Source organism: Phyllobates terribilis, unplaced genomic scaffold (genome assembly GCF_046119375.1).
Source record: "Phyllobates terribilis strain yellow unplaced genomic scaffold, ASM4611937v1 Scaffold_4__5_contigs__length_816908805, whole genome shotgun sequence".
NCBI classification, from domain to species: Eukaryota; Metazoa; Chordata; class Amphibia; order Anura; family Dendrobatidae; genus Phyllobates; species Phyllobates terribilis.
The window spans coordinates 211,579,589-211,601,742 of record NW_027362764.1 but is presented as its reverse complement, the minus strand read 5'-3'; the positions used below and the strand labels follow the sequence as shown (position 1 = coordinate 211,601,742).

At 42.5% G+C, this 22,154-nt stretch overlaps 1 protein-coding gene across 1 annotated transcript in view; it reads right to left on the bottom strand.

Annotated features, from left to right (window-relative positions):
- Positions 1 to 22,154, bottom strand: part of ANO10 (anoctamin 10) — a 353,685-nt gene that overhangs the window by 274,090 nt on the left and 57,441 nt on the right. Inside the window, exons 7-8 of the mRNA XM_073678048.1 lie at positions 19,995 to 20,050; positions 18,507 to 18,581 (exon numbers count right to left, since the gene is read on the bottom strand). Of these exons, the coding sequence (XP_073534149.1) occupies positions 18,507 to 18,581; positions 19,995 to 20,050 (131 nt within the window). The remainder of the gene's footprint in view (positions 1 to 18,506; positions 18,582 to 19,994; positions 20,051 to 22,154) is intronic.

Sequence of the window (22,154 nt, the reverse complement as noted above, 5' to 3'; positions counted from 1 at the left end):
TTCGTTACCCGACGGGATGTCGAGTCTCACCTGCCAGAGGGTCACAAAGGCCGTGACCTCTACGTCGGTGACGAGGTAACGTTCACCCGGCACAAGTGTGCCAAGGGACCTTATGCCCTCCACGTGCACCGCCTGACGGAGGAGGAGTTGCGGTGTAGGGAGGAGGAGCCAGAAGACCCGGACGGGTTCAAGGCTAGAAGGTACTATGACTGAAATAGTACAAAGGACTGTATATAGTTACCTGTCGGGGTACCCAAGTAACCGTGGCTGCTTTAAAGTTTAGTCCCCGTTGGGACCAGTGAACAGTTTAACCCGTGTGTCCCCTACCCAAACCAGGCTGAGGACTGTGAGCAGCCATCCCTTTCCCTTTACCTGGCCGGGGACTGAGAACGGCCAAAATTTCCCTGTACATAGTTGCGCTTCCTAAGGCGCCCCCTACCGGTTTTATATGAGAAACTGTTTTTCAAAAGACTGTCGCACTTTACCTGGTCACGAGTTGCACGGTGACCAGAGGAGGAAGAAAGAAAAAGACGACGAGAAAGTTTTATATATATATGTTTTATGTGTTTTATATGTTTATAAAAATTTGTATGTTTTGGTGTTTTATGTCTTGCAGCCCGAGGACGTGCTGTGATTTACCAGGGGGGAATGTAGCACCCTGAGGATTCGGCTGCTACAGGGGTATTGCACCTCGACCCAGAGGTGTGATATTCCACTCCCGGGTAAGGATGGAGTGTGGAACTGGGCTCAGATAGACTGCATGCACTACATACATCCCATTCCAGAGGAGCAGGCCGACGGCACTCCCACTTAGAAATGTGCAGGTGCGACCGAGCCTGTTCCTGGCTGGAGTGGGAGGGGGGAGGAACATCCCATGTAGTGTAGGGGCAGATAGGGGGAGCAGTCTGGGTAGTGATAGGAGCTCATTGGGTGCTGGTCACCTGAGCTCACACATAGAGGGTGTATATAAGGTGGGCACCATCAAAGATCAGGGTCAGACGCAGAGAGGAAGTCAGATGCAGAGGACAAGCCTGCAGCAAGAGAGAGAAAGAAACAACAGCCCTGGAGAGAGAGTGGAGTGCAGAAAGACCCAGAGGGGGACAAAGAAGGGACCCAAGAACCCAAATAAGAACACCGGGTGAGGAGTCAGCAGAAGGGTACCGGAACCCAAGCTGGTGGGGGCAAAGACATTCCCCAGCCAGAGACCGGAGACCGTGGGCAGTGTCTGTCACGGTCACCCACTATATTCACCCTGAAGGCACACCACATGGAGGGTCAGGGAACCTTAGGCCAAAGGTTGCCCAACAGAAGGCCCGAGGGAGCTGGATTTAGGTGAATCACTGGTGGGGACGGCTGAAGAAAGGACAGAGGGAGAGCTCAGGGCCACGCTCCGGACTTGTTTGGGGGTTGGCTGGATCCAGGACCTGGTGGACGCAGCACGGCTCGGGAGGTCACTTGGAGCTAGAGTGACCAGGAACATCTGCAGTAAGTAAAGACCCTTAACTGCACAACCCGAGTCTGTCATCATTACCGGCTGCACCGCACCACCACAACCCCCATCCTCTGCGCCTGTCCCCTCTGAGGCTATACCCCTCCCGTTGGGGGTTATCCCACCAAGCTGCGCACCCACCATCAGCCTCAGCGGACCCTGCAGCAGCGGCGGCCACAGTGACCGCATCACAACGGGTGGCGTAGTCGACACAACGAACTTTAATAACATCAGTAAAGACTGCCACATAACACTGAGCTTGACGCCCTGGGCACGGGACCGGGTCACAGCCGCTCGGAGACTACAACCCCCCCCATCTGATCCGGTGCCGGGTATTCCCCTCAAAAAGGAATATGTCCCAGGGGGCGCGTCACTTGAACTGTGAATAAACCCATAGACTATCACAGGTATGAGTGCTATTCATGAATATCATGGATGGCTGGATGGCACTCGTAGGAGAACATCGGACAGCTGAATGAGGCCTTAGACCGGACTTCTTAAAGAACTTTGTAAACTGGGCCAATAATTATAATATCTCACTGGAATATATCACTAATGTCAGGTTTGAGGGGGTTTGACCACTGAACCTTGTAAGTCACTAGATCACATCACAAAGGTGCCAAGAAAGCGCTGCACCAATCATCCCTCTGCTTTCTCTGGAGGCCCATATAGCTGACCCATTACAGGTCAATGGCCAACCATGCAGGCTTCGGAGACAGCCATGTCAGTGTGTAGGACATATAGTCCTAAAGTGCATCTGTTGGCTCTCATGACATGTCTGTTTTAGCAAACTCTTGTCTCCTGAATGTGTCTTTTTTTAATACCTACATTGATTGTCGTGTGACAATAGCACCTGTCAAGGGTTTGGATTTACTAGTCAGCAAGTGAACAATCAGTTGGTTAAGTGGATTTGTTGGATTCAGGAAAAATGGGCAAATTGTAATGTCTACATGGCTGCTTGAAAAAGGCTGACAGCAGAACCAAAATGCTTCAGATTGTTGGACATATAGCACAACAAATGCTGGCATTTATCAGAACGCTGACATCTACTCTTATCTATTTGTGATGTTGCTTGGGGGGTGAGAGAACACAATCGGATTTATTTATTTATTTATTATTATGCTTTGTTCATATTCCACAGTGCTTTACATCACTGGCCCCATTGGGGCTCACAATTTAAATTCCCTCCTAGTATGTCTTTGGAGCATGGGAGGAAACTCACACAATCACGGGGAGAATATATGAACTCCTTGCAGATGTTGTCCTTGGTGAGATATGAACCAGGACCCCAGTGCTGCAAAGCAACAGTGCTAACCACCAAGCCACATGCTGCCCTTATCGGAAGGACTTTTGTAAGTCTATTTTACAATAGAAAGTGGTCAGTACACGCAGTGCATCGCTGCTTACTGCGCATGGGGCAGTGTAGCTGCAAATTGCCCATTACTGGTCCCTGTCCTTGACCATATAGCAAGTTCAAAGGGAGCCTAGTCTGACGAGTCACATTTTCTTTACACCATGTTGACAGCTGGGTGCTGTGCATCTTACCTAGGGAAAAGATAGCTCTAGACATTATAAGATGGTAAGCCAAGGAGACCGTATAATGCTGGTATTCATGTGGCTGTTGCTTTGGCTCGTAATAATACAGGGTGGGCCATTTATATGGATACACCTAAATTAAATGGGAATGGTTGGTGATATCAACTTCCTGTTTGTGGCACATTAGTATATGGAAGGGGGAAAACTTTTCCACATGGGTGGTGACCATGGCGGCCATTTTGAAGTCGGCCATTTTGGATCCAACTTTATTTTTTTCAATGGGAAGAGGGTCATGTGACACATCAAACTTCTTGAGAATTTCATAAGAAAAACAATGATGTGCTTGGTTTTAAGGTAACTTTACGCTTTCATGAGTTTTTTCCAAGTTTATGACCACTTATAAAATGTGTTCAAAGTGCTGCCCATTGTGTTGGATTGTCAATGCAACCCTCTTCTCCCACTCTTGACACACTAATAGCAAAACCGCAGAAGAAATGCTAGCACAGGCTTCCAGTATCTGTTGTTTCAGATGCTGCACATCTCGTATCTTGATGGTATGGTGTGGTATATGGGGTACAAAGATAGTGGGGCCATTCTTCATCAATGGAAACCTCAATTCCACTGGATATCTGAAATTACTACATGATGATGTGTTGCCCTCTTTATGCACTGAAGATTGCATGTTCCCTGAGTTTTTCCAACAAGATGGTGCTCCACCACATTATGGGTGTCAGGTCCGAGCATTCCTATATCAATAGTTTCCTGGAAAATGGATTGGTCATCGTGGGCCAGTTGAATGGCCGCCAAAGTCTCCCAATCTGACCCCCTTAGACTTTTAACTTTGGGGTCATCTGAAGGCAATTGTCTATGCTGTGAAGATACGAGATGTGCAGCATCTGAAACAGATACTGGAAGCTTGTGCTAGCATTTCTTCTGTGGTATTGCTATCAGTGTGTCAAGAGTGGGAGAAGATTGTTGCATTGACAATCCCACACAATGGGCAGCACTTTGAACACATTTTATAAGTGGTCATAAACTTGTAAAAAATTCATGAAAGAATAAAGTTACCTTAAAACCAAGCACACCATTGTTTTTCTTATGAAATTCTCAATAAGTTTGATGTGTCACATGACCCTCTTCCCATTGAAAAAAATAAAGTTTGATCAAAAATGGCCGACTTCAAAATGGCCACCATGGTCACCACCCATCTGGAAAAGTTTTCCCCCTCCCATATACTAATGTTCCACAAACAGGAAGTTGATATCACCAACCATTCCCATTTAATTTAGGTGCATCCATATAAATGGGCCACCCTGTATAATGTTCTCTGCCACACTCTGAATATTGTTTTAAGTACAAAGTGTCGTCTTTGCCAAATTCCCCAGATCTCCACATGATTGAGTTTGTGGTGAAGGCTGCTATCGAAGCAACCTGGGCTTCCATAACACCTCAGCAGTGCCACAAGCGGATAGCCTCCATGCCACGCCACATTGATGCAGTAATTTATGCAAAAGGAGCCCCGACCAAGTATTGAGTGCATTTACTGAACATACATTTCAGTAGGCCAACATTTTGAATTTTAAAAACATTTTTCAAGCTGTTGTTGTAAAGAATTCTAATTTACTGAGATAATGACTTTTGTGTTTTCATTGGCTAGAAGCCATAATCATCAACAGAAATAAAAGCATGAAACAGATAACTCTGTTTGTAATGACTCTATATAAAATGAGTTTTATTTTTTTGTATTGAAGAACTGAAATAAATTTACTTTTTGATGATATTCTAATTTAGTGAGAAGCACTTGCATCTTTTGTCCTACCACTATTTTATTTGCATATCTGACCATTGTATATGTATAACCATTGTGTATATTGAGTATTGACTAGTGTGTCCTTAAGGTGATTAAATATATAATTTAACCTTGGCTGCTCTTTTATCTCGATCTATGAATCCACACGTCCATTTCTCGGTTTAACTTTCCATGCTACCGTGGCTGGTTTCTGGCCCGATGTAAGTCTATAAACAAACGAGGCATATATCGAACGAGGAACTGGTGGCAGCCCTACTGGCTGACCAGGCGCTGTTTCACTGGTGCTAGTGAAAGGGGCCTCTCAGCCTGTCAGGGTTGTGGGAGAGTCTGGCATCAGTGATTGCGTGGGCCACATCCTCTCACTTACCGGGTCTTCCTGGCCCATGTAGACAGGGGGTGTCTGTGTAAAACTGTACCAACTTGACCTTACATGTCCCTAGGGGGTGCGTGAAGGTAGGGAGAGCGCATTAGGTGATCCGTTTGACGTAATAGTGACGTCAGGCGGGGTGGCGAGGTGCGGATCCTTTGGATGCGGTGGCAGGGGTGGGATACTGAGCGATCTCTCTGCAGCCATCCTTCACAAAATTCCATTCTAAATCCATAGGCATTAATATGGAATTGCCTCTCAGACAGTTTTCACTCTTCTGGGAAGGTTATGTACAAGGTTTGGAGGTGTCTATGGGAATTTTATTCTGCCCATTTATCCATAAGAGCATTTATAGGGCCAGACATTGATGCTGAATGAGAGGGCCAGGATGATGATCTTCGTTTTGGTTCATCCTGAAGGTGTTTGATGGTGTTGAGGTCAAGGCTCTGTAAGATGGTTGCATTCTTCGACACCAAACCCACTAACCATGCCTTTACAGACTCTGCTTTGTGCACAGTCATGCTGGAATAGTAAAAGGATGTCCCCAAATTGGTCGCATAAAGTTGAAAGCTACAATTGTCCAGAATGTCTTTGTATACTGAGGCATTAAAGGGAATCTGTCAGCGGGATTTCACCCCCCAAACTAATTATATGAGCAATACCTTTACATGGCCAGTCCGGCCCGCCATTACTGAAAAATCAGGGTATGAAGTAATATGCAAATCTTCAAACTTTATAGTTGGAAAATGCAGTCAGGTGGGTAACGTTCTCTTGGCATCCACCAAACTCGGACTCATCCATCAGATGCCAGATAGAGATGCACGATTGATTCCTCCAAAGAACAAGTCTCCATTCCTCCAGGGATGACGTGCTTTCCACCATCGCATTTCCCTGCTTGGCACAGTGCTGTGTTTTGTAAGTGCTCGGACATAGACACCCATGCCATGAAACGCTCGGAGGACTTTATGTGGTTTGCCACTTTGGGACCAAGTGGCTGTGGTTCCTAAATGCTTACACTATTCAACACCATCAATCACAGTTGGTCATGAAATATTTTGTAGGGAAGATAATTACACCTGTGCCATCTTATTACAGGCCCGGGCTGGTATAAGGAAGCTCTTTAGAACGACACATTCTTTCACAGATGTTGGTGAAGCAGACTGTATGGCGAGGGGCTGGATTTTATACACTTATGACAATGGGACTGAAAGCAAAACCTGAATTCAATGATTAAGTTGTGTGTCCCAACACTTCAGTCAATATAGCATGTAAGCTATATACACACACAGTATATAGACATACATAAATGTAGAAAAATTGATGCATTCACAGTATGTGAATGGATGAGGTCTAAATTCTATGTGAAGAGCTCCCCCTAGTGTTAATAAGGCAAGAGGACGGAGCAGCCGTCACTGCATGGAAAATCCTCTTAAACAGAAAGTGGAGCTAATTAAATGTCCCTATCAATATTTAAGAGCAAAGCAAATTAACCACAGTGTCTGCCTTTTATTCCCATGGCACTGTTTGAGCCGTTGCCCTTTACTGTGGAAGAGACATGAATTATTACACATAAGGGCGTAGCATTAGCAAGTGTCCATATAGTCGCTTAATTAAGACTCTTCATACCAGACATCAACTGATTGATTTTTTATTTGATGGCAACAAATCTTATCTATTTATCAGATATATTTAACCATGATTTGTTTCCAAGCAAAGTGGGATCTATGGAGAATCGCATCTCATCTTGAATAGATAAAGTTCATGGACAGTTTGCTAGTCTTCCTGCAGCACATCTACACATCTCTTTCTATGGGGACCCCTCTAGAACATTAGGCCTATGGCAATGAATTTACCCTGGTCACAAAGAATATATACTGTATACGTACCTGTTACCAAGTTACATACCAATCCTAAGCCCTTATATACGTCCTCTACATTGGGGCTCATTCACACATCAGTCTTTCTTGTACGAGTGCTATCGACATTTTTCACAGATAGCATTCATTACCCATGATAGTATATGGGGCTGTTCACATGTCCGTGATTTCTTGTGGACTGAGTGATCTGCATAAAATCGTGAAGACATGTCTGATCTTGATTTGAGTGTCGGATCAAAATCAGCAATGCAGGATTATGGGTCTGGGAAAAAATTGGTCAGCACTCAAATGCCATCCGAGTGCTCTATGTTTTAAATGGCGTTTTTCATGGACTGCTAAATAGGAGAAGGTGGAAAAACTTTTTTTTTTTTAAATACGAGAAAAACTGCTGAAAATTGGAACAAACTCTGATGAAATTCGGATGACACTTTGATGAAAATTGGTCCGTTTTTCTCGTGTGTGAATAAAACGGACATGTGAATGAGGCCTTACAGTGATCTGTCTAGGTTAAAAATAGAATATCTTATTTTGCACGAACAAACAATTCTGTATGCCTGCCATAAACTGTAAAACAGCCATACTATTGTCACTGTATTAGGATGCAACGGCCCATGAACAAGGTCAGTTCTGAGAGCAACCCTAAGTTACAGATCACACTAGTAGTTTGAAGATGCAGTTTTAACATTTCATCACAAAACACTTGACTTTTTTTTTTTTTTTTTTTAAATTTCCCTTAGTATATCATTGCCGGTCAGAGAGAAAGAACTGTGCAGCTATGTAGTTATCCACAGCTCTCACCATGGCAGGAAACAGTACACGATGTAGGGCGGCTCAGCCTCTGACAGGTCTAAAAGTGTATTAAGACAGGAGACTTGGAGGCCTTAATATTATCATGATGATTATATTGAAGGGGGGGGGCAATGGGGATGAAAGTATTTCTATGTAACTTAATAGCTACCACAAGTGCTACTGACCGTGATATTTAAGGAGTTAGACAGGAAAAGGATCAGAGTAATCTCTGTTCCCGGTCACTGGAGCAGGATGTCAGCGGTACGTTACAGTCAGGCTTGGACTGGCCCACAGGAGAACAGGAGAATTCTCCGGTGGGCCCCTGTGCAAGACTGGGCCACCACCCTCTTATACGAGCAGTACTTGGCACAATACACTTTATTCATTATGTACAGACAAAGGCAGAATCTTATTTATTTAACAATCAAACCAGTTTGTTAATATTGAAATATGTGAATGAGAATAAAGTCATATTTGAATGTAGCTGAAAAGTAGGGCCCTGGAGTGGAGTTCCTGATGGGCCCTTGGCACCCCAACCCGACACTGGGTACAGCTAACCCTCCCTGCTGACGGTGCAGGCTCCCTTCTTGAGTCACGTCATAGGTGTTCAATAGTTTACAGAAATGGCTCAGGGAAGGAGCAGATTAGGAGTGTTTTTGTAATCCTTCACAACCCCACTAATTACCCTTACATGCTATGTGGTCTATAGAAAACATTGGGATCGGGGATGGCACAATTATTGTGAGGTTCAGTGCCAGTTAGATTTTTTTATTTAAAGTTGTCCAAACTTTTATGTGAACTGAAAAGTCAAAAGAAAAGTATTAAACACACATAATAAATATCCTACCAGACATTACGGTGGGATGTTCAATATATACGACCTCTACAATATACAAAGCTGTGCTACTAATATATATTGTTCAGACTTAACCACCCAGCAGTTTCCACAAGGAAAAGTCCAAACAATACCATAAAAAAGATTGAAAAAAAAAACCCCTATTGCAATACATTTTTAAATAATAGTGCCTAATGTATTCTGAAGGGCAACATGGTGGAGAAGCTGACTGTAAATACACACACTGGGAAGCGATATACGGCACACAGCAAAGTCATCTCACTGCCTTCTGAAAATGGGCAAGCAGCTGAGCGTCAGGTAATGTCACATAATCCACACTAAGCACAGCAACCCGGCAATTGCTGCGCACGAGCGCTCAAAGAAAGCTGCTTTGTCAATACATTTCCTTCTAATAAGAAAACTACGCTTTCCACCTACAACTTAGTGATATTGGATGCAGCGTTTGTAGTTCAGACTTATACAGTACTGTGCATAAGATTTATTCAGGTGTGGAAAGAATGCTGTAAAGTAAGAATGCTTTTAGAAATAGAAGAGACAATAGTTTATTTATATCAATTTACAAAATGAGAAGTGAATGATCAAAAGAGAAATCTAAATCAGAACAATATTTGGTGCAACCGCCCATTGCATTCAAAATGGCATCAATTCGACTAGGTACACTTGTCACATGAATACAGATTGGAAGGAAAACGGCAGGGAGGTTGTTCCAAACATCTTGGAGAACTAACCCCAGATCTTCTGTGGATGTAGGCTTGAGCAAAATCCTTATGTGTTTCCATTAAATTCAAGACTCAATGTTGAGATCAAGGCTCTGGGTGGGCCAAATGATCACTGAAAGGACTTCTTATTCTTCTGAATGCTGAAGATAGTTATTAAAGGGAACATGTCATATCTTCAAACACTATGAACCCCTTTACCACCTTGGGTTTTTCAGTTTTTGCGGTTCCGTTTTTTGCTCCCTGTCTTTCCAGAGCCATAATTTTTTTATTTTTCAGTCAATATGAGTAGTGGCTGTAAGCATGCCCCAGCACTTTGATTGACAGCTCTCTCAACAGTGCACCTGTGCAGAGCAAGCTGTCAAAGTGCCTAGGCATGGTTACAGCTCCCGTCACAATGCTGTGAGCGAACATGGGAGCCACCCTGGGCACACCTCTATGACTGAAAGATGGTGACTCCCGGGAGGAATAAAAATAATTTTCTCCCATTGGCAGTCTGACAGCATTGGAATGCTATTAACCTGCACATTATGTTTGGGAACATGACAGGTTCCCTTTAAGAACCCTTTTACATAGTAATGAAGAAAAAAAAAAAAGTGCTGGAAATGATGATTTGACACCTACAGAGCCCTAATCTCAAAATCATCGAGTCTGAGCGGGATTATATGAAGAAACAGAAGGATTTCAACAAGCCTATTACATCTGCATAAAATCTGTGGTTAGTTCACCAAGATGTTTGGAACAACCTCCCTGCGGAGTTCCTTCATAAACTGTGTGCAAGTGAACCTAGTAGAGCTGATGCTTTATGCTGTTTTGAAGGCAAAAGGTGGTCACAGCAAATATTGATTTGATTTAGATTTCTCTTCAGCTTATTCACTTTACATTTTGTTAACTGATAAAAATAAACTATTACCACATCTTTTTTTTTTTTTTAAATAATTCTTACTTTGCAGCAATTTTTCCACAACTGCCTAAAACATTTGCTCAGTACTGTGTATTATTAACCCCTTCACCACCTTCGTTTTTTTCCATTTTTTTGCTCCCCTTCTTCCCAGAGCCATAACTTTTTTATTTTTCTGTCAATATGGCCGTGTGAGGGCTTGTTCTTTGCGTGACAAGTTGTACTTTTGAACGACACCATTGATTTTACCATATCGTGTACTGGAAAAACAGGAAAAAAATTCCAAGTGCGGTGAAATCGCAAAAAAAGTGAAATTCCACAAATAATAATAATAATTTCTTTTTTTTTTTTACCATGTTCACTAAATGCTAAAACTGAGCTGCCATTCTTATTCTCCAGGTGATTACGAGTTCGTAGACACCAAACATGTATAGGTTCTTTTTTATTTAAGTGGCAAAACAAAATCCAAAGTTTGCAAAAAAAAAAAATATATATATATATATATATATATATATATATATATATATATATATATATATATAAATAGCACCATTTTCTAAGACCCATAGCTTCTCCATTTTTCGGGATCTGGGTCCGGATGAGGGCGTAATTTTTGCGCAATGAGCTTATGCTTTTATTGATACCATTTTAGGGTAGATACAACATTTTGATCACTCATTATTGCACTTTATTGCAATGCTGCAGTGACCAAAAAAATGTAATTCTGGAGTTTTGATTTTTTTTCTCTTTATGCCGTTTACCGATCGAATTAATTATTTTTATATACTGACAAATCGGGCGATTCTGAATGTGGCGATATCAAATATGTGCATTTTTGATTTTTTATTGTTTTATTTTGAATGGGGCAAAAGGGGGGTGATTTGAACTTAAAAAGTTTTTAAAAATATAAAAAAATATAGTTGTTTTTTTTTTTACTTACTTCAATAGTCTCCATGGGAGACTTGAAACTGCGATCATCTGATCGCTTCTGTTACACATAGCAGGGCTTCAGCCCAGTGGCCGGCGCTCACAGCAGTTCGGCAATGCCAACCCATCGGTGCCTCACAATTATCTGACAGCGGCATTTAACATGTTAACAGCTGTGGTTGGATCGCGATTTCACAAGCAGCTGTTAGGAGCACATGACAGCTGTCCTGTGCCTGAAAAGGAGCAGGCTCATCGCCGGAGCCCGCACCAAAAAGTGTGAGGCAACCTATGATTTAGCTGTCATTTCAGCAGAACCTGCGTCTACCTCTAGCTCCTCTCCTCTCCGCTCCGCATTTCGTATCTCAGTAATGTGAAATCTGTTCAGGTGAATCTCACTAAATTAGAATATCATCAAAAAGTTAATTTATTTCAGTTCTTCAATACTAAAAGTGTAAGCTGTAAGCCATAATCATCAACATTAACAGAAATAAACAGTTGAAATAGATCACTCTGTTTGTAATGACTCTATATAATATATTAGTTTCACTTTTTGTATTGAAGAACTGAAATAAATTAACTTTTTGATGATATTCTAATTTTGTGAGATGCACCTGTATATACTGAGGACAGTTTTTACTCATGAACTAAGAGTGAAAGATCAATCCAGCAGGAGAAAAAAAGCACATTTCTCTGAAAAAAATTATTATAAAGTTGCTAATTTTCATGTGTACTACTGCTTTACTTTAACAGTGTGGCGGAGCTGTTGGGAGAAGCAGTTTATGGTCTCTGCTTCCATTCAACTGTAGAACCTTGAGCTAGTGTTCACATTCCAGTTTCGCACCTCGGAGATCGATATAGCTATTCTCAAGATTACCTTCTGATCACAGGGGTCTGACCACAGTGGCCACCAGCGATCTAGAGAACTGGCGTTATGAAGAGCCCTGTGTGAATGGTGGTTGATCATGTGCAAAGCCGCTCCATTCATTCCAAGGCAATTGCCAAAGACCAACGGAGCACAGCGCTCAGCCATTGACTGGGCTCCCATTAAGAGTGAATGGAGCGGTAGTGCCCATAACTGACCATCCCCACTGGGATTTCTGAGGGCAACAGCAGTCGTGAAAAATTAGCACATTGACATGTGCCAAAATTAGCCCCTTTTGGTTTATACAGAAAACTAGTGCAATTCATTTGATAAAAAAAACCTTACACCAAGCTAAATTGGATCATTTATGGTGATCAGTGTGTGATCAGCGTGTGATCCGATTCGCTAAGATGAGGAGAAGATGGAGAAAGAAATTTCTCACCACTCTTTGTCAGTCCGTGGAAATTGGACTGTATGAAATCTGCAAGTAACAAATGCAGATTCATTGTGAATTTGTAACCAAATCCGCTGTGGAAATTTTCCACATCGTATGAATATTAGAGGATATTCGTTAAGGCACTTACAACAGAATTCTGACGTTTGCGGCATTTGGCGTTTACACACCAGTCAAAACTAGCTACGCTGAAGCGTCCAATATGAGCTGTGGACTTCAGAGCGGTGTTTTGACTGATCAGTTGGGGTTTCAGGACCTGGACCCCCACCAATCAGCAACACTATACAGCACCTGTAATATCTAAACAATGCTAGTTACACTTTAAACTGTACCCATCATTTGAGATGACTTTTCAGAATAAGCTGTTGTGTGTACATGAAGAATAACACAGTTTCTGACCATTATATAACTCATGCTCTAAATTTTTCACCGGTTTCCCCTCTGTGGGCTCCATTTCTAATTTTCAGTTCTCTCTGAGCTAGTGGGTGGAGACTACATGCTATGATGTCTTCCATACACAGAGACATAAGGGATTCCTGCTCTCCTGTGTCTCTGTAGCACATTTTTAGAAGTAGCAGCAAGGTGGCTAATAGACAGCAATACTGAGAAGGGTAGCTGTGAATGCAGCAAGCACTGGGGTGAGCTAAACCTAGAAAACATCAGCACCCACTGTCTGTCTATGTCCCTCCCCTCTTAAAGAGAACTTGTCACCATGAAAATGCAGTCCAATCTGAAGGCATCATATTTTAGAGCAGAAGCAGCTGAGTAGATTGATATATAGCTTGTAAGAAAAGATTCCTTATAACCTGTGTTTCAGTCATTTAAACCTTTGTTCTTTCTGGGACTTATGGTTTAGTGGGCGGTCCTATCAGTGACTGACAGCTTTCTCTGTATAAGTGTAAGTATGCATGCAGAGGAGGCTGACAGTCACTGATAGGACCACCCACTAAACCATAAATCCCAGAAAGAACAAAGGTTTAACCCCTTAATAACATCTGACACACTAATACGCGTCTGTGCCCTGGGACTTAAGAGCCAGACCCGTATTAGTACTTCATCGCGATCGCGCGCGAACACAGGCTGTGCGGGCGCGATCGCCGCCGGGTGTCAGCTGATTGTCACAGCTGACACCCGGTACTATGTGCAGGGAGCGGTCCTGCACCGCTCCCAGCACATTAACCCCCGCTATGCTGCGATCGAAGTCGATCGAAATCGATCGCGGCATTGCGGGGGCAAGGGGAGGTGATCGGCGATACTCACCTCCTCTTCCGGCTTCCAGCGCAGTCTGCAGCGGCTTCCCGGGTGTTGCCATGACGACCCGATGTCGTCATGACAACATCCGGGTCACCAGAGAGCAGGAAGATTGCTTGGACATGCGCAGTGCATCTTCAAGCAATCTTCACACTGTGCACTTCTGACAGCCTTCATGGCATAGGGATGGTGCTCCATTCCTGTGCCATGCAGGCGATCAGAAAAAAAAAAGTGAAAGTCCCAGAGTGGGACAAAGTAATAAAGTGTACAAACTGTCTGAAACTGGAAAAAAAAAAAAAAAAAAATATGTGCAAAAATATTATAAAAAAATAAAAAAAATAATACACCAAAAATAAAAATATAATGTACCCATCAATAAATATTATAAAAAAAATAAAAAAAAAACAATAAAAGTACACATATTTGGTATCGCCGCGTCCGGAACAACCTGACCTATAAAACTGTCCTACTAGTTAACCCCTTCAGTGAACACGGTAAAAAAAAAAAAAAAAAAAACGAAGCAAAAAACAATGCTTTATCACCATACCGCCAAACAAAAAGTGGAATAACACGCGATCAAAAAGACGCATATAAATAAAAATGATACCGCTGAAAACGTCATCTCGTCCCGCAAAAAACAAGCCGCCATACAGCTCCATCAGCCGAAAAATATAAAAGTTATAGCTCTCAGAATAAAGCTATGCTAAAAAATAATTTTTTCTATAAAATTGCTTTTATTATGTAAAAGTGCAAAACATAGAAAAACGATATAAATGTGGTACCGCTGTAAACGTACTGACCCGAAGAATAAAGCTGCCTTATCAATTTTACCACACGCGGAACAGAATAAAAAAAAACAAAAAAAACAATTCCTGAATTGTTGGTTTTTGTTTATTCTGCCTCCCAAAAATCAGAATAGAAAGCGATCAAAAAATGTCACGTGCCTGAAAATGGCACCAATAACAACGTCAAGTCATCCCGCAAAAAACGAGCCGTCACATGACTGTCTGCCAAAATCTGGAAAAATTATAGCTCTCAAAATATGGCGATGCAAAAACTAGATTTTACAAAAAATGCGTCTTTTAGTGTGTGACAGCTGTCAGTCATAAAAACCCCATATGATTCTGGCATTGCTGTAATCACACCAACCTGAAGAATAAAGTCGTCTAATCACTTATACCGCACAAGAAACTGCGTCAAAAATAAACTCTTGGGTTAGGATTGGGCTAGGGTTAGGGCTTGGTTTGGGGCTAGGGTTGTGCTGGGGCTAGGGTTGTGCTGGGGCTAGGGTTGTGCTGGGGCTAGGGTTGTGCTGGGGCTAGGGTTGTGCTAGGGCTAGGGTTGTGCTAGGGCTAGGGCTGGGGTTGGGATTTTTTTCAAAAGTAAGAAAAAAAGATGACGATATGGCGACTAGTGTTGAGAGCAAATGCTCGCTACTTGAGTTTGCATCGGGTGCTCTGGTATGCATTGAGTATCGTGGGTATTTGAGTGACATGCTCGAGTCTCTGCCCCATATGCTTCGCGGCCAAAAAACTTTACGGGGATTGCCTGCCATGCACGAGCGATCCCCGCATGTTTTTTTTTGGGTGTCTAATAACCGTGAAACATGCGGAGCAAGGACTCGAGCATGTCACTCAAGCACACGCTGTACATGGTGCATACCTGAGTACCCAATGCAAACTCAAGTAGCGAGCACTTGCGCTCAAGAATAATGACAACTTATTCAATATGATGACCTAATGTAAACAAATTCTGTGCCGTACCTCTGGGTTCAAAATGTTCACTATACACCTTAATAAAATCCTTGAGGGGTATAGTTTCCAAAATGGGGACACTTGTGGGGGAGCTCCACTGTTTAGGCACATCACGGGCTCTCCAAACGCGACATGGTGTCCGCTAACAAATTGAATGGAAAATCGGCTCAAATTGTTAGCGGACGCCATGTTGCGTTTGGAGAGCCCCTGTGTGCCCAAACATTGGAGCTCCCCCACAAGTGACCCCATTTTGGAAACTAGACCCCCCAAGGCACCTATCTAGATTCATAGTGAGCACTTGGAACCCCAGGTGCTTCACAAATTGATTCATAAAAATGAAAAAGTGTTTTTTTTTTCACTTTTTCATTTTTACGAATCAATTTGTGAAGCACCTGGGGGTTCCAAGTGCTCACTATGCATGTAGAAAGGTGCCTTGGGGGGTCTAGTTTCCAAAATGGGGTCACTTGTGGGGGAGCTCCAATGTTTGGGCACACAGGGACTCTCCAAATGCAACATGATATCCGCTAACAAATTGTCGGCTCAAATTGTTAGCGGATATCATGTTGCATTTGGAGAGTCCCTGTGTGCCCAAACATTGGAGCTCCCCCACAAGTGACCCCATTTTGGAAACTAGACCCCCCAAGGCACCTATCTAGATGCATAGTGAGCACTTGGAACCCCAGGTGCTTCACAAATTGATTCATAAAAATGAAAAAGTGTTTTTTTTTTCACTTTTTCATTATTACGAATCAATTTGTGAAGCACCTGGGGGTTCCAAGTGCTCACTATGCATCTAGAAAGGTGCCTTGGGGGGTCTAGTTTCCAAAATGGGGTCACTTGTGGGGGAGCTCCAAAGTTTGGGCACAGAGGGGCTCTCCAAACGCAATGTGGTGTCCGCTAACAATTTGAGCCGATTTTCCATTCAATTTGTTAGCGGATACCATGTTGCATTTAGAGAGTCCCTGTGTGCCCAAACATTGGAACTCCCCCACAAGTGACCCCATTTTGGAAACTAGACCCCCCAAGGCACCTATCTAGATGCATAGTGAGCACTTGGAACCCCTAGGTGCTTCACAAATTGATTCGTAAAAATGAAAAAGTGTTTTTTTTTTCACTTTTTCATTTTTACGAATCAATTTGTGAAGCACCTGGGGGTTCCAAGTGCTCACTATGCATCTATAAAGGTGCCTTGGGGGGTCTAGTTTCCAAAATGGGGTCACTTGTGGGGGAGCTCCAAAGTTTGGGCACACAGGGGCTCTCCAAACACAACATGGCGTCCGCTAATTATTCAAGCAAATTTTACAATCAAAAAGTCAAATGGCGCTCCTTCCCTTCCGAGCCCTGCCGTGCGCCTAAACAGTGTTTCTTCCCCAAATATTGGGTATCTGCGTGCCCAGGGGAAATTGCACAACAAATTTTGGGGTCCATTTTTTCTTGTTACCCCTGTGAAAATAAAAAAAATTGGGTCTAAAGTAACATTTTTGTGAAAAAAGTTAAATGTTCATTTTTTTCTTCCACATTCAAAAAATTCCTGTGAAGCACCTGAAGGGTTAATAAAGTTCTTGAATGTGGTTTTGAGCACCTTGAGGGGTGCAGTTTTTAGAATGGTGTCACTTTTGGGTATTTTCTGTCATAAAGACCTCTCCAAGTGACTTCAAATGTGATGTGGTCCCTAAAAAAATGGTTTTATAAATTTTGTTGGAAAAATGAGAAATCGCTGGTCAACTTTTAACCCTTATAGCTCCCTAACAAAAAAAAATTTTGGTTCCAAAATTGTGCTGATGTAAAGTAGACATGTGGGAAATGTTATTTATTAACTCTTTTGTGTGACATATCGCTCTGATTTCAGGGCTTAAAAATTCAAATTTTGAAAATTGCAAAATTTTCAAAATTTTCGTTTTTTTCACAAATAAACGCAAGTGATATCGAAGAAATTTTTCCACTATCATGAAGTACAATATGTCACGAAAAAACAATCTCAGAATCAGGGGGATCCGTTGAAGCGTTCCAGAGTAATTACCTCATAAAGTGACAGTGGTCAGAATTGTAAAAATTGGCCCGGTCATTAACGTGCAAACCACCCGTGGGGCTTAAGGGGTTAAATGACTGAAACACAGGTTATAATGAATCTTTTCTTACAAGCTATATATCAATCTAATCAGCATCTATTGCTCTAGAACATGGTGCCTGCAGATTGGACTGCATTATCATAGTGACAAGTTCCCATTAGGCTATGTTCCTACGATGATCTTTTGATGTTGCAGATTTTCTGTACCTATTATGTCAATTGGGTAACTTGCGTTTTATCATTGTGTTTTTGTGTGCATTTTGCACATACATTTTTATTGCGTTTTTGATGCTGTTTTTTTGTCTCTTTGTTGCTATATCATGTTATAAATAAAGCTGCTTTGTTTTTGAAACTTCTTGGTATTTGGCTTTGACAAAACTTTATTGATACAGTCATGTGCGGATTACATGAATTTTTAATGCGTTTCCATCATGGAAGCTCACTAGAACTGCATATGCGTTTTTTACCTGCTGATTTTCTGCATCTAATGCAAGTCTATGGGGAAAATCTGCACAGAAAACTCAGCGTACCTGCAAGAGAAATTGACATGCTGCGGATTTGAAGCACCGCAGGTCAGTTTATCTGGAATTAAATAAAGCACAGTGGGCTTGAGATTTCTATGAATCTCATCCACTTTGCTGGAACTTTGCATTTTTGATGCAGCAAAAATAAGCAGTGTCAAAAACTTACCAAAAACTCATCGTGTGTACACAGCCTAGAAGCTATAAGTCGAATCCTGATTGCGGTGACAGTGTCATTTTTTCAGTAAATCAGACTTTGTCTGGAAAATTATTTGTCATTCTTCAAATAATGTCACAAAACTGTTAGAAATCGATGTACTGTACTTACCTGACGTAACAGCTTTAAGTCATACATGACAAAGGCTATGTAGAACAGCGAAGAAAAACAATTCACAATGTTGAACTGCAAAATAAAAAAACAATTAGGGACAAATTGTACATAAAATGGTCGAGTAGTGAGGCTGGTCAGGATGTACGTAATAGATTAATTAGCGCTCAACAATATTTTCTGCTCTGGCGTTTCATGAAAGGTGGCGTCCTATCTATGACCATCCATGTGCTCGGATTGGGCTTTTGGACCGAGACACAACATTTTTAAAAATCCTTTGAGGGGAAAGTTTATCAATATTGTCAAATATGACTGAGGAATTGGTGAGAATTTCAGTCTATCTTCTATATTTAATGGACCACAATTTTGTTGCAAAGCTTTATTGTGCAGTATCTTTAGTTTAGAGTGTATATTAATGAGTCGGCTAAAGTTGCAGTATCTACACTTTACACCAAAAAATTAAGACAAAAGGAATTTTGTCATAGTGACCGTTTCATTAAAGTGTTATTTCAATCTCACTTTGAGAACACTTTGAAAAGTCGCAAAATGTTTGCACAACTTTGTGAATTTTGCCAGTTTTGGGCAGCTCGGCTGAAATAGGGAGGGATGGGACAAGATGGGGGGCGAAACGGGGTGTGGTGACACCTGGTTGTGTATTTCATGACAAGTTGTGGTGTACCTTATACCAAAAACCTTACTCCAGTTGTGGGCTGGAGTAAGATTTGTGGTGATGCACTCGGAGGCGCCCGCCACTTTTAAGAGGCACCTGATTTAATAAGAGGCGTGTGACTACACCCCGTCCCCTCATCAGTACTTGCATGGACAACGCTGGCCTTGATGACTGGGTCAAGACAGCTTTTCAAAGTAGCTTTTCTCTAAAAAGCTGTAGCTTTACAGAGTAAAACATACACGGCTGCAATAACACAGGAGGCTCTGATACAGGGGACAGATTCCCTATAATATGCTGCTCTATGTAAAGGCAGAATATTAGAATATTCCAACTACAGAGCGATCTGTACTCCTAATAACCAAAAAAAAAGTAATGGCGTCTGACCACTAGGAGCACTAAATATGTCAGAGACGTAAATATACCAAGCTGATAAATATAATGGGAGCGCTCCTCGGTCTTTTTCCTTGTCCTCCCTGCTCCTCTGGATTTTGGCGGGCTGACAGGTACGAGCATGTATGTGTATACGATGATCAGGCACGTATACACTGCAGATGGTGGCAGGCCGAGCGTTTACTGGACGATGTGATAAATTGTGCTCCATGTATTCATTCAGCGCTCCTAGTAGCTTAACGGCACATTTTTGGGGTCGTTTTGACTACTAGGCCTAAGGTGCTGTAGCTGTAACAGGACTTATGTCCAGATTATTAAGCGGTCAGATTTATTTAAATGACGATAATCTATTTCCCAAAAGACAAAATATAAAGAATCCATTTTCCATCTCACCCACCTACAGTAACTGAAGAAAAATGTGAACTTACCACTAAGACCTTCAGCACCAAGTGGTTCTGATGTGATGACTCCAATCTATGGTTTTCTGTAAAAAAAAAAAAAAAAAAAAAAAAAAAAAAGTCCATGAAGTAACACTTTGGTTTATCATTACTAGCAAGATACTGAGATGCGTCAACATTTTATTATTTTCCTCTATAGCCAAGCCCCAATTTGGTGTTATTTTATAGCTAAAATCAACCCCAAGGTTGCGTTCCCCATAGCGCTGCCTCTTCTCTACTACGCTTCTGGTCCTATACTATTGTGTATGTTTGATAATGATCAGCTTGACCGAAATGCTACACACCTATACACTGTCTTTGGACTAGAATAATTAAAGATATTATACTTACCTGTGAGTGCTGGGTTCTTTACCATTAAAATTAACCCCAACTTTGCAGCTAAGGTAAGGCTAATAACCATGAGCAAATCCCACAGAAAGTGCGGAAGGACAATGTGCAGTCATTAGTCTCTGATCAGAAGCTTTAAAGGGGGGTTATATAAGTTATCACCTATCCATAGAGTGGGTGCTGTCTTACTGACTAGTGGGGATCAGACTCCTGAGACCTGCATCGATCAGCAGCAAGGGAATTTATATATCCAGCATTAATATTTTATCCCCATTGCGAAGTGGAGCAGCAAATCAGCCTCCATTCATTCTCTATGGGGATGCAGGGAAAAGCTGAGCACAGCGCTCGGCAGCCCCATAGAGACTGACTGGCGCATTGGTTAAGCATGTGCACTGCTGCTCCGATCTAACGGGAATAAAGGTTCCCTATTCTGCCGATTGGTGACAGTGGTAAGACCCCCACTGATCAACAAATTATCACCTTTCCTCTGGATAGGTGATAAAGGGGGTGTCTGGTGAAAAAAAGTTAAGATAAATTGCAAGATGATCTAAGGAGGATGACCCTCCTGTTCTCATTCATTTATAAATAAATATTAATAGATTCTTCATAGAATATTAACGGACTTAAAAAAGGATGTTCTATCCGTCTGAAGTCAGCACTAGAGGGGGCAGAGTGCACACGGTGATGTTATTAACCCCTTGGTGATGGCCGCCGTACATGTGTACAATCACTATACATAGAAGGCTCAGAGGTGGAGTTCCATACAGCACAGTTAACACGAGACCGCGGACCGACCGCCTAGCTTACACTACACCGCGGACCGACCGCCTAGCTTACACTACACCGCGGACCGACTGCCTAGCTTACACTACACCGCGGACCGACCGCCTAGCTTAAGCTACACCGCGGACCGACCGCCTAGCTTACGCTACACCGCTGACAGACCGCCTAGCTTACACTACACCGCGGACTGACCGCCTAGCTTACACTACACCGCGGACCGACCGCCTAGCTTACGCTACACCGCGGACAGACCGCCTAGCTTACGCTACACCGTGGACCGACCGCCTAGCTTACACTACACCGCGGACTGACCGCCTAGCTTACACTACACCGCGGACTGACCGCCTAGCTTACACTACACCGCGGACCGACCGCCTAGCTTACACTACACCGCGGACAGACCGCCTAGCTTACACTACACCGTGGACCGACCGCCTAGCTTACACTACACCGCGGACCGACCGGCTAGCTTACACTACACCGCGGACTGACCGCCTAGCTTACACTACACCGCGGACCAACCACATAATTTACATTAGACTGTGCAATGACCACGTAGTTTACATGACACCGTGGCTGAACTACATAGGTTATACTAGACCGTGGAATAACCACCAACTAGGAGAAAATCACCGAACATGAGGTCCAAATAAATTAAAGAGCAGATATTATTTAGAAGATAAAAAAACTTTATTTCATAATTGGTTTGGTGGCACTACATACAAAAAGAGTGCCCGCACTAAAATAAGTCACAAGGATAATAGAATTAAAAATTAGAGATAAGTAAACACATAGGGATCACATACAAGGCAGTTTCCGTATATGCACTAGAATGGATAAATAGTGGAAAATGCATACTATATAGCAACCAACATTAAATAATGTGTAATAGGAGCATCAGACACATATAGTGTATATAAAGCAATATGTTGCTGCAGCTGAGTTGGTATATAGCAAGATGATATATGCCAAGATGGGACGAAGGACCCTCAGTCCGAAACGTGCATCAGGCTTTGCGCC